The sequence below is a fragment of the Leptopilina boulardi genome, unplaced genomic scaffold, assembly GCF_019393585.1.
Source record: "Leptopilina boulardi isolate dan_hultmark-lab unplaced genomic scaffold, ZJU_Lbou_2.1 LbouV2_213, whole genome shotgun sequence".
Classification (NCBI taxonomy): Eukaryota; Metazoa; Arthropoda; class Insecta; order Hymenoptera; family Figitidae; genus Leptopilina; species Leptopilina boulardi.
The window spans coordinates 1,518,977-1,533,415 of NW_026137767.1; the positions used below are offsets into that span (position 1 = coordinate 1,518,977).

At 31.2% G+C, this 14,439-nt stretch overlaps 1 protein-coding gene across 10 annotated transcripts in view; it reads left to right on the top strand.

The window, feature by feature from the left end:
* Positions 1–14,439, top strand: part of LOC127278959 (uncharacterized) — a 230,291-nt gene that overhangs the window by 193,265 nt on the left and 22,587 nt on the right. For all 10 annotated transcript variants that reach the window (XR_007842567.1, XM_051300944.1, XM_051300949.1 and 7 more), the window contains 2 exons: positions 12,681–12,955; positions 13,872–13,985. Coding sequence is in view for 9 of the 10 variants with exons in the window: in XM_051300944.1 (XP_051156901.1) it covers positions 12,681–12,955; positions 13,872–13,985 (389 nt within the window). In the remaining variant the exon portion in view is untranslated. The remainder of the gene's footprint in view (positions 1–12,680; positions 12,956–13,871; positions 13,986–14,439) is intronic.

Here is a 14,439-nt window from a genome sequence, read left to right on the forward strand (position 1 = left end):
GAAAAAACTACAACACCAATTCTGCAAGATTATGGACTTTAATCGACTTTTATCTCAAATAAAATAACAAATTTTAAAAATTATTTATTTCAGTTTTATTTAAAAGTAAAGTTTAAATCGATAAAAATTACGATCTACACTACTTTTAGAACCATAATTTTCAATTTTTTAAATTTTTCCTTTACTTATATACAAGAGATCGCTACAATTTTAAATTGCTTATTAAATCAAGAAATTATTTTTAATTACCTATATAGGTTTTTCTGCAGTATTAAAGAGACTTTTTTATGTGCGTATCAAATCTTATCCTATCTTCAATTATTAATATTTTGAAAAACAAGTTTAAGACAAGTTTTTAGTTCATCTTGTAATCGAAAATATAAATATTTCATACCTAATAAGTTATGGGTAAATTAAAAGTGTTTTTTTTAAATCTTGACTATTTTGAAAAATTTATATCAGTTTAAATTCAAATATTTTTTTTTATTCAGACTTTATTATATATAGTTGTCAAGTTACAGAAAATGAAAATTTTTAAAGTTCATAAATATTTTCTTTGATTCAAGATATATGAAATTATGAACCCAGAGAACTCAAAATCCATATAAGCAAAATGGAAATTAATGCGTGTTATACTTTCCAAAAACGTAACTAATTGAACGTTACTATACCCTTGTTTAAATTAATAATGACACAATCGAGTTACATATATACCGTGAAAGTTCAAGGTTATAACTAAACCCAATCGATAAGAGTTCGTCGTTCAGATGTAGATCATAATACTTTTGAAGACTTATTTTTAGATTATTTTTTGGATAAAATATATTTATAAAATCTAATTACGAGAAAAATTCAAAATATAAAATATAAACTCATTAACTACTTAACTCAAAATGAAACTGCTAGTGCTTGTTACGCTATATTAACATCCTAAAAATAAATCGCTTATTATGCTCAACATAGTAACTTTGCTGTTTTGTCGCTTGGCTGCATTTTTGAAAATTTAAAATTCTTTATACCGCTAAAGTTAATATACTATTCTATAATTGGCAAATCCATGTCTGAAAGCATGATAATTGAATATTCAGAGTCGTTGTAGACTAAAATCTTCTTTTAACGAAGACTTATTTAAAATTTTACACATTTTCCTGTATGCCTATATTCTAAGACAATCATTTAATCTTTTTCTATACAGCGATCTACCTATTTTAATTCATCATCTATTACAGAATATGCCTCAATTCTACTATTACTATAATTGAACTAATTACTTATAATGAATGAAAACGTAATAATATTATGGAATATTATGCATTTAAAAAAATATAATTTAATGAAAAGTTAAGATTCAATTAAAGTATGTCCAATCATATATTTTTTCTTATTTTCAAAATAAAAAAATAATTATTTTTACAATTTTATTACGAGAAAAATTCAAAAAGAACATTTTCTTCGCTTATAATACAAATTTAACTAAATGGGCGAATCCGCAGAACCAGTCGATTTCATGTTATTAAAAAAAATTTGTTTATTTCAGTAATATTCTACTAATTATTGTTTTTATATGTCTACTACCTTAACATATCTCTGAAAATGAATAAAACTAATAATGAAACATCTCCTGAACTACCACACCGATTTCTCTTTTCTTGTGACATGTTGTAGTTTATCCAAAAGTATTCGACAGGCACTCTTTACAAGTGCCAATAATACATCTAAGAGGTAAATGCAAGAATTAAATTCACGCCCAAAAATCGTCATCAACAAACCTAAAAACCTCTAAATGCAAATGATGATTAAATTTCTATAACTTCAAAAAAGCTTGGCCTTAAAGAGTTGAAGTATTTTCTGAAATTCAGAAAACTTTAATGATAAAGAGTGGTTCACCAATTGAAAAAAAGTAAAATAAAAATCGTCTTTACTTAAAAGTCACAAAAAACTATTTTATTGGAGATTGAGTCCTTTTAAACTGTACATCTGGCGACATTCAATGTCAGATTTTCATTTAAACATTTTTTTTCACTAAAATATTTTTTCCAAATCTTTATAAAAAATATGAAAATACGTAAATTTTTATTTTTTGATGAAACAAAATTTTAGAAAGTTATGATGCAAAGATTTGCATTATGTATTTTTAAAAATAATACAAAAACAAACACTGGTTTCAAAATTAAAACCTTTTTTTTTGCCAATCGAATAAAACATTCTTTTTTCGATTAGTAGATGCTTTTTAAGTGAATAAACCATATTACGAATATTTTGAGCCCTTATAGGTCTCAATCAGATGAAAAATGACAGTTGTACAAAAGATTTAATAAACAAAATTACTTTTTAATTTTTAGGAACTCTTCAAGTGGATTCGATCTAATAAACCACATTTGTATTTAATTGAGCTGATCTCATCAAAATGACTACTTTGGGGTTTTCGGGGTTGTTAATTACAAATCCGAAGTCAGTTTTAAAAAATTCAAAATGGTGGATCCAATATGACAACCAAAAACGTTTAATTGATCAGATTTTGAGAATTCAAAATGGCAGATCCAATATGGCAGACATAAAATATCAAAAACGAATCAATTTTCAAGAACATTGGTATCTGGAGTAGTTTGGGCCGCTGATTACAAATCTGAAGTCACATTTTGAGAATTCAAAATGGTGGATCCAATATGGCGGACTTGAATTTAAAAAAAAAACAATTACCAAGAACCTTGGTATCTGGGGGTTTTTAGAATTAGGGCGCACTCACACCTTTTTGGCTGCCTGCCTGCCTGCAGTAGTTGTCATGGCAACGTGCAGAAGTAAAAGAGAGAGAGAGAGAGAATTCAAAATTACTATCTCTATTACTCCTACACGTTGCCATGACAACTCCTGCAGGCAGACAGCCAAGAGATGAGAGGGTGCCCTTACTGATTACGAATCAGAAATCGGATTTTGAAAATTCAAAATGGTATATTAAATAAGAAACTCGAAGGCAACGTATCAGTAGTAGTAGAGAAGTGAAGTTAAAGGGTAATTAAATTATAATTATTATTAATAATTATAATTATAATTATAACCCTAATTAAATTATAACTGAAGTTCAACAATGAAAAAGAAAAGATGACAAAGCACGAATTAAAAATGTGAACTTCGAAGTGGGGAATATAGTTGTAATGAGGGGAAAATCCATAGCGACAGAGGAATCGACAAAATTACAGGCGTGTGTAAAAGGCCCTTTTGTAATAACTGAATGCTTACCAGCGGAAATTTATCACATCTAATGCCTTGTAACGATCCAAATCGTTTCTCATTTTCTATTAAATATCCCGGTGGTTTCTCCGTCTCTTAATTTACCGCGCAAGGCGGATGCTTATCAGATACCGCGACCATCGGTCATTAACCGAATTACGAATTCGGGTGTCACTGGACATCACTCTCGCCAGAGAGAAGCGAGACTTCTTGTCGTCGATATATTTTTCCGTCGTTGTTTTTCCGCGTGTGATCGATGCGTTGCGTCGCATCCTCTTAATTGATGTAAATTGTTTTATTATTAAATATCAAATTTAGATATTCAATTGTTTTTCTTGTGTTGTGCATCTCATCCTATAAAGGACTAACCAATTATTTTATTTATCTATTAGCGATCCAACAATCTGCGAACCTAGTAAGTTTAACCATCTCCTTAATTTCATCTGTCTCATCTCGATTCGCAACTGCTCATCTGGTTACGTTGCAGGTTGGATCACCTCTATTCATGGATCGTGGAGATCTCGCTCAATTTCATTGTGTGGGCTATCGCTAGCCGGACCCTAATTTTTAATTGATTAAAATTATTTAAAGTCTCGCGAAGTTCGCTACAGCCTTTATCCGAGAAACAAAATTAAAAGTCAAACTACCGCTCATGTCAATAAATTACAAATCTGGACTGGCCATGATGATGAGAGTAGCAATGATACTGATTGTAGCGAAAACAATAGCGAAGCTGATTTTATAACTGATAACGATAAAACAAATCTTGTAGAAAAACCGTTGATTAAAAATTCTAATTTAAAAACGAATGTACAAATTGAAACGCCCTATGACAACGAAAATAAACTAAATTCCGAAAATGTTTCAACGAAATTCAAGGCCTTGTGAAGAATTTCTCGAACTCACACCAAACCGTCGAGGTATGATTCAGACAACGTCTAATTGTTAATTTCAAATAATATTACAACAATACAAGGATGGCCGAGCGTTAGAATCAGAGGTTGTAATTATGGTCATGATGTAAAGATAGTTAATAACATTTTTGTAGCGATTTGTATGAATATAAATCAATAGTAGAGATAGACGTAATTTACTTTCTTAATAAACGTATACTTTTTTTAAACAAATAAACTTTATATAATTATGTTTGGTTGATGTTTCGATCCTGTACTTTGGATAATGAAGAAGAATGGTTATTGAAATAAATAAAAATAATGCAGGTGATGTTTTTAGTTCAATATTTATTGCCAACGTTTCAATGCCTGATCGCCCATCATCATCAGGGCTTCATTATAAAGTAAAAAAAAGAAACTCAAATAATTTTTGAGAAAAGGACAAGAATAAAAATTTAGTTTGAGAAAAAGCGAAGGAAGTATAAATAATAGAAAATAAGGTTCTTTGTAGAAGAACTTTCTTCATTATCCGAAGTTGGATTCGTAATTAGAGATCCTGGAAACCTCCGAGTAGTCACTTTGATGACTTTAGCTCAAATTTTTAAACTGTTTGTTATCATATATTAGATTCACCATTTTTAAATTTTTAACTGACCTCGGATTCGTAATCAGAGATCCCAAAAAAATGAACGAAGAAAAGAAATTAAAAATATGTTTTTTTTTACTTAAAAAGCACCTACAAATCGAAGGAAATGTTTTGTTTGCTTGGCAATTTTACTGAATTCAAACCAGTGAAATGAATGACTAAGGGAAATAGTTATATTTATAAAATAAATGCTTGTAAACGTTTAAGTGTTACCCCATGTAACATATCACAAAGATGAGCAAAATTGGTTAGGTCAGCCTGGAGATGTTTCCTTGTAAGGAATTTAAATAAATCATTATGCAAAAAACAACTCTCGTTTTTATCGTTTATAAAAGACGTTTTCACGGTGGTTGTTTAAACTAACCACTGCTCCTAAATGTGCAATTGAACATTGGTGAGTTTAGACAACTCACATAAAACCATCTTTTTTGCACATAAAAGTTCAGAGTGATTTTTTCTGGGTAGAATTATCTAAATGTTAACATATAAATTTATTATTCACAAAACATAGCATTAAATAACTGGATAAATGAAATATGCTACGTTATCCAGAAAACAAAAAATTATTTAAGATAAAACTTGAAATGTGTATCTTTCAAAGGAAAATTAGTTTTACACTGTTTAATTTAACAGATTTTCGATTTAGAAAAATACGATTCAGAGATTCGTTTTTCGTTAGAGAAGTAAATAATTTATTTTCACTAAAATTTTATAAAATATTATTAGAAATTAATTATAAAATAAAAATACCTGGAACGGTTGTGTGGTTTTAAATGATATGTATGAGTTAAAATTTCTCAAGTGACCCAATAGCAAAAATGTTAACATTGGATTTTTTAAAGCTTAAAACTTATACTTTCAATTCGCGAGTTAGCATGATTGCGGACAAGGCCATCAAAGATAGCTTTAGATATTTTAAAAATTATCTCAAGGGTAACTTAGCACACTTCCTCTGAGCTTACCCTCATGATATGCCCCAATCTTGTCCGTGCAATTCTTCTTCAATTCCTCTGTTTGCGGATTCTGCAATCACTAACTTGAAGGCGCTTAATCGTGTTCAATATTACAGTACTGACATGTAGTCTGATTCTCTCTTTTAATCTAAATTTAACGAGATTATATATTCTTAACTCATTTACTCGCACTACACCCATCATTATGACACTAAAACGGGTTCTCTTCTAGTCTCGGATCCCAATTCGGAATTAACCTTTCAAAATTTCAATCAAAACTCTTTTCCCGATACTGTTTTAATTTTTACGGATGCTTCACTTAACCTAATAACCAAAATTCACGGATTAGCCGCAACTCTATTTCATGTAAAGTGTAAAAATTTCTCACTCGGTAACCCTTTCCAACCCAACTCGTCTATCTTGACTGCTGAACTCTATTCCATTTGTGTTATGCTGTGCCCGTCATCACAATGAATCCTCTCACCAGCAGATTCTTATAGGTGCTATCACACTTAGTTGTGTCGATAGTCAGGTGGCTTTATACGCCTTGAGTAATCCGACTATAGAATCAAAACTAGTTTGGGAATGCCGAAAGGTATTGGACCAGCTAGGTTTGAAAAATAAGCACTCATTAAGGGGGGCGCCTACTTTAGAATGTAAAAAACTGCGTACATTTCAGGAATTTTTTTCTCAAACACATTTAAATAAATCGATGCGAGATTTAGTGTATGTTTTCTTATATATTTAAATCTTTGAAATATAATTTTTTGATTAAATGAAAATAGAATTTAATAATAAAATAAACGCCATATATATAACGTCTCGCTGCTGAAAATTTCCCATTGCGTACAACCTAGGGTCCACAATTCTTATCCAAAACAAAAAAACAAAATTTTTTCTTTAAATATACATTATTGCCTTCTGTATGAATTAAAAGATTTCAATAAAAAGTAAAAACTGACATTTTTACATGACTTTTTAAAAAAAATTTAATTTTCGCCAAAAAAAATCTCATTTTTTCTTTAAAAAAAAGCACTAAATTTAACTCTATCAAAAACAAATTTAATTCATACAGAAGAGACACTTTTTATCTTCAAAACAAGCCCAGGTAGACCTTAATCGGTTGAATAGATTTTTGTCTATCGTGTACGCAAACTACAAAAACAGTGTTTTGAGAAAAACGAGTTTAAAGATTGAAAAACATATAAGTGCTGTTTTTTAAAAACTTACGGCAGTCACAGGCCTCGATGAACGACTATTTTTTTTATGGGTAGCTCTTAGATAAGACGACATTTTACTGATAAATGGTAATTTTAATGGTAGATGTAATAGTAGATAAGCGCAACAAATTATGAAAAGTATTAGAGACCGCGAGTGGATTCGCGCGCCAGGCCACGCGCTTTATTGCGTTCTACAAGCTGTATGTAACTCGAAAAATACTTTGTATTTTGACATAATATTTTAAGAGCATATTCTCTGATAGTTGTACTTTCAGTTAAGACAACTTTTAAAAAATCGATTTTTTTGACCCGATAAAGTATGCGCCCCCCTTAATCTGGGTACTAGGACACTCGGTAATCAGAGGAAATGAAGAAGCGGATATCTTAGCCCGTAGAAGGTCTGAGATGACAATGGTAGGCCCGGAACAGGCGGTAGGCATTATGCCAGGCGCGGTGAAAGGGGCTATGCGAGGGGAAATTCACTTCAGAAATCCTGATTTCCTGATTTTAGAATTAAAGGAATAGTTTAAGAAATTTTCGAAATCTATAGAAATCCCGGAATGTCTCATTCGAAATCTCAGGAAATCTTAGTAGAAATCGCTGAGAGTCTCGACACAGTAGTCGGCTCAGCAGCCGACATCTGCCGAACGCGACCGAGCAAGCCCGCCCACACAGCACATAATATTTTTAAAACATTTTTGAAATATTTCAATGAAAAGTCCTTGAAATATTGCTGCAAACAGGAAAATGTCCGCTTTTGAGGAAATATTGATGGTGAACTTGAGAAAATATTTCACTGAAATATTCCTGCAATATTACAAATAACTACTTTTGAAATATTCAGGAAATATTTTACAAAATGTCCAAAAATTTTTGACACATGAAAACAATAGGTATTTTCTGAAATTTTTAACACCCTTAGGATTCTAGAAAACTATAAACTCCTGCGCAGTTGTACAGGCCATAGTAACTAAGATCGACCACTGAGCATCATTTAAGTTGAAAATTTCCAGAATATTTCAGTGAAATATTTTCTCAAGTTGACCATCAATATTTTCTCATAAGCGGACATTTTCCTGTTTGCAGCAATATTTCAAGGACTTTGCACTTAAATATTCCAAAAATTCAGTAAAATATTTTAGAAATATTATGTGCTGTGTGGGCGAAGTATTTAGCGACTAATGATCACATCTATGTGTAAGTGTCGTTATAACATGCCGAGACACTTTTTGTAAAATTATAACGAGTTTGATTTTTAGAAATAACTGCGTACAAGCAATTTTCAAAATTTAATTATTGCTTTCACAAAAAATTCGATTTGTATTAAAATAAGATGCAAAACTTTTTTAATTACTATCGAACAACTCTAAATTGAAAATTAGAACGTTACATTATATTTAAATCGAACACAATTTTCATTATAGTGTTTGTAGCTATTCGAGTCAATAGATTATAATTTATTTTTAAAACAATTAATAGAGCAAAATATATTTTTAAAAACCCAATACATAATTTATCTAAATGAGAAGTTTTCAATAATATGATTGAATATATATTTCAACAACAATTCATTCCTATATTTAGTGACAAATAATCTTTTCATTTAAATTGTTGTATTTATTAATTATTTATTCTATTAATAATTAATATTTCATAAACTATAAATATTATAGATTCTTTAAACGAATAAAAATGATTCAAAAAATTATTTTTTAAATGCGCTTTCAAAAAGTGCGTGATTGTTTTTGATATATTTAATAAACTTATAAACATAAAAAGTCGATCAAAATCGATTTTTACCAAGATAATCCAAAATTTCATTTCAATATACATACTACCAGTATGTATGCTGTCATTGGCAGTTAAGCCGGTAATAGAGCCAGCAATCCCTAAAAATCTCAGGTAATCGCGTAGAAATCTCAATAAATCTTAGAAATCAATAAGAGAATCTTACAGAGACTACCTCTACTGATTTCTGATTTCCTTAGTGAATTTCCCCTCAGGGCCATGGAAAAATGGTCTAGAGGATGTCATGAGAGGGAGTGGGCAGAGACTACTGTAGGTAGACAGGCCATGGTTTTGTTGGGATTAAAACTCAACAGTGGTTTTGCCGAGTCCCTTCTGAAACTCAACAATATCAGAGTTAGAGCAGTGGTTAGGTTGCTCACTGGACATGGCTTCCTAAACTATCATCTGCACAAAATAATTAGAAACGTCTCACCTAGGTGCAGATTGTGTGATGCAGAAGAGGAATCTTCAACTCATATTTTATGTCACTGTCCAGCTTATGCTGCAGTGAGACATCAATGCTGGGGTCATGCTTTTGTAGACCCAGATTGGATTCGTAACCTCTCGGTAGAAGAGTTACTGGACTTTTGAAATAGGACAGGACTCTCGGAAGAGAGACTGGGTTCGAGCTTGCCGGGGTTAGGTGCAATGGGTCTTGCTACTTAAGTGCCACCACTCGTACTAGGGGACTTCGGTATAAGCTCATTTTAGATTAGATTAAATCACACTCTGTTATTGAAGGTAACAAACGAGCTGATAAAATTTGCAAAGAGGTAAATAAGCTTCCTAATAAGGAATTAGAAGATGATAATTTATTTTAATTTTTGAGATTCAGCTTCTCAGAAAATATCATCCTTTCTGAACTCTCCTGTACTGATCAAACGAAACGACCACTGTTGTAATTAGTTATTCGTTACAGACAATTTTTGATATTTTTGAAAACAGGTCTGCTTTAATTACAAAACGTTTTGTAATTTCTCATAAACTATTCCATACTTCACTTCTAAATTTTTGTTTTGTACTAAGTCAAGTTGTAAAAGAAAATTTTTACAAGACTGACTTAAAATGCGTACGGGTGCACATCCGTATAGGATGCAAATTGGGTATGTTGTTCTACGAATATCGGATATGAGCGCACGCGCAAAAATAGTATAGTTTTATACTACTATTTTTGATTCATTTTTTTCTCCATGTATGAAGTAAAAATAAAAACAAAACGGAAACGTAGTTGTCTACAAAGAGGGAAAATACATGAGTCTGGGAATGGAGTAATAAATATATATCTTTAAAACCACACAGTGTTTTTGGCCTTTTCATTTTATATTTATTACACAAAAAATGTCAAGAAAAAAATTTAAAGAAAAAAGTTAAGAACCAAAAGCAAATATTGTTGAATATTAAGTACTAGCAAATGACAAAAATAAATTATATATTAAATATTCATTCTTTTTATAGAAGATTGAGAATTAAAAAACGAAAAAAGTTGTGCTTTTAGTGTTTTGTGAAATTTTTTATTTAATAAAATTATTTAAATAATCCCTACTGTAAAAACCCTCATGGAATTACACATGTAAACCTGTGTTGGATTTCATGTAAAAATCCATGAAGGTTCCCATATAAATGCACACCAGTATTTCGGAGAGAATTTGGTGAAAGAATTCACATGCAATCCCCACTTACGATAATCTTATTGTGCAATCTTGCAGTAAACTTGCACTGTAATCTTTCGGTAAGCTTACCATACAAGCTTGGGTCAGGTGGGATATTTGAAGCTTGCTGCAAAGTTGCTGCAAGCTTACGTGCTATCTGGGATAGTGGAAAAGACAAATAGGCTTAACTAATCAAATAATTGCAATTTTCGAACTCATTCTTTGATTGCAATCAAAGAATGAGTTCGAAAATTGCAATTAATCATGATTAATTCTATTTCTCCATTCTTCTATTCTCCCAACATGGGAGAATTTGAACTTCTTACTCTATCTGCTGCCTGCGCAGGTAGTTTAATTAATAAGAGGCCGTCTATAAACCACGTAGTAAGTTAAACGGTAAACTATGTGGGGGAGTGATTCGAGCGATGACTACGTAGTTTTATTTATCTAGTTATTTATTTTGATATTTTTGAAATATTGCGGGTAATTCCAATATCAAATCAAAACAGCATACACAGTAAAAAGATTCATGGCTGCAACCAAGAAGACTAGAGACCAGGAGAGTGAACTACAGTCTTGGGAAGGGAACGAAATACATTTTTAACGGCAGGAGGGTCTTCTTAATTGTATTTGAGTGCGAAAGACGAATTTGAGTATTCTGCGCATACTAACACATGCTTATATTACTCTCTTTAGTTGTCTCCCACAGCTATTTTTGTGATTTCATATGTATTAGTATGCGCAGAATATTCAAATTCGTCTTCAGCACTCTATCCGAGATAGAAGTTACTCCTACCGTGTCCTCCACTTTTGTTCCCGTCTTCACTGTACACTTAATTTGAACGAGGTTAACTCTTCAGGTATCTAGTCTCCTTGGCTGCAACATTACTGAGAAACAGCGTGGATAAAATACGATTTCAGAGGGGGCCGCAGAATTACTGTGAACTTGAAATTCCAAAACCTTTGGATATTCCAGAACCCGTGGTAGAATAGATTGAGGGAAACAACGTGGGATTAGACAGACGTACAGGATGTACTTGAAATTAAGTCAGACGAAAATGTTTTTTACGTAATAATCAAATCTAAAAGTTTAAATGTTAATATAACAATGATTTCTAAAAAATTTAAAGTTTGTTAAATTTAAATTAACGTTAAGGATTTTTGTTGACTTCCTTGATTGTTGCTATATGCAGTAAAGAAATTAATGATTGTGTTTTTGAACTGATTTCTATTGATTAAAATTTATAATCTATACAATGGAAATGCATTTTAAAAAAAGTAAAATAACTACGTTCCACCAGAAGAAGGGGTGGGAGTTCAGCGAAAGTCTATATGAAGGGAGGGGTGATCAATAGGTGCCAAAAATGGGGCTACGTTGTTTATTGACGGCCTCTAAATATACCCTTTTAATGTTCATGAATATCTACATGGTCATGTACATTTAACCTATATAAACAATAGGACTCTCTCCTTACGCATGATAAAAACTACTGCGCAGCTTTTAAAGTATTCATTTAATATTTCACAAATATTCATAAACATGAACGTATTCATGTATAAGATCTAAAGTAAACATTTTTGCCAAAGAATAATTAAACCACTGAAAATTTGTTGCTCTCAGGTACAAGCAAGTCACATAAAGAGCAAATACATAGAAAGTACAAATTGCAAGTTATTGTACAAGCACCTTCTCTATAACTTCCTTACCATAAAACGAAACAATTCCAAGCGATACTGAATTAAAACTTTATAATAATTTAAATAATGTGTAATTCAAGTTAACGACAATAATTATCAGTTAATACTCAAACGCTAACTACTTTAATAACTAAGATTTATTTAAGTCACATTTTTAAAGTAATCAGTTATTTTAACTGTTTTCTCTTTATATGTTATCAAAAAGGGCAGATTCGACTATTCTTATCTGCAATCGTACGGTTCCGTGGATTTTCTATTAGAAATGAAACAATATTAAAGGGTGCCCATATAATAGTGTATTAGGCACTTGAACTGCCTCTCCCAACCGCAATATATATCTCGAATTGCGAGGAAGAGATTATATCTACGCAACAAGAAGACTAGATTTTAGTCCCCCTCCATGCAATTCGAAGTCCTTATTTACCGTTGAGACAAACAATCCGTGAACCTAATGCACTATTACATGGGCACCCTCAATTGTAATCAAAATTTGTTATACATTACTTTATTTAATTTTCATTTTAAAAATTTCTAAAATACTCATACTACAAAAAAAATTATCTGTTAAGAATAAAAATAAATAATTATAAGAACTCTTTTTAAAGGAATTTCTACGGAGGCACGGTTCCACGTCCCGTCTTTGTCGTAAGGTTCGCAGTGCAGATAACTTACCTCTGGCAACAAATAACCGGAACCTGGATCGAAGAATTTCCAAAGATGAAATAAACGAAACCGACCACGAGTTTTTCTTAAGATCTAATACAGAAGAAAGTGACAAGTTTGAGGAAACAGATTCCAGAAGGCAAAGTGTTGTTGAGAAGTCTCCAGTGATTGCTGATACTGCTATTTTGGAAACATGCCATTTGCAGCAGTCACCGAGGTATTTTTAAAATAAAAGTTTATTATAATAATTGTTTTATGTCCATCAATCCATGTATGTCAATTAATTAAAACTGAGATGGGACGAGGATAGTAAGATATTTATAATAATGAGGGGTTAATTATTTCCAACATGTGCTCTAATACTTCAATTAAAATAAATTGTGATATTAATAGTTATAAGAAAAATTTATTGAAAAACAAATAATTTATATTTTAACACTTTTGATAAATGATAAATTTGTTTCGGATTAATTGTTGTTGACATTTAATGTTTTTAAAAGCTAAAGAAATATTTTACAAGTTTGTCGAACATTATTTGCCTTTTTATTAAAAAAAATTACTTAACATTAAAGAAAAAGCAGAACAAAAAATTTAATATTTTTTTAAATTTATACATCCAGTTTGGTCACGTTTAGTGTGAGACACTAGCGCTACCAAACCCGTGGTTGTAATTTTCTTCAATAGTGCCAGACACTCCTTCTCTGTGACACTATAATTTCTGAAAGAAGAAATATCAATTTTCTAAGACGCTATCGAATACAATTGTATGGATATCGTTGCGTCTAGTCGTTACGAATGTTAGATCAATTTTGAGCTAACAGGTTCTACGTTTGAAGCGAAGTATTAATCTTGGAACGACCTCTAAGATTAAAGCAAACCTTAAGCCATATGAAAGTTTAAACCTTGATCGAATCCTGATCCTTCATTAACCTTATACAAGTATTAATCTTGGAACGAGCTTTAAGCCTTATGCGAGTCTAATTATTTGGTTTAGTACTGATCTTTAAGTGAGCCTTTATCCATATGCAAAGTATTAATGCTGGAAAAATCCTTGTGCTTTAAGCAAGTCTTAATTATATTCTATAAAGATACTTTAATTATTTCATATGTTATAATTAAAGTTGTTGTTACAGGGATTATGCCACCAGTTCTTCGTTAACTGCTCGACGGTTTAGTGGATGGCGAACTGGTTCAAGTCACGATTACGTCCGGTGTCCAGTACGACAACCAATTTCTATGGAGGAAAGGTGATGAATCAAATGAAGCACATATATTTATTAAAGTTTTTATAACTTTCATATATTTTTTTTAATTTTAAAAAATACGTTTTACTTTCATTAGAAAATTTATTTTACTTCATATATACGCAGTAGGCACCTAGACGTCTCAAAGATATCTTTTTCGTCTACATACATTTAAAGGACTTCTTTAAGTCGTTCAAAGTCTGACCTATAAAACATCTAAAAAGCCCTCTAAACAATGACCAAAAAAGACACCTGAAAGGCATAAAAAAGTCGCCCTTTGATCTTTTTAAAAACGTGAATTGGCCAGACATAGCAGCTATTTAGAACTTATCTAATTGTAAGACGTATTAATGACGTTTATAAGATATATGGTGACAAATTGAAGACGTCTTTTCCAGTCTAAAGGCCGTCTTATAAGCAAGTGTGCCCCTGATATAAATTTTTGTTTGAGTAGTAA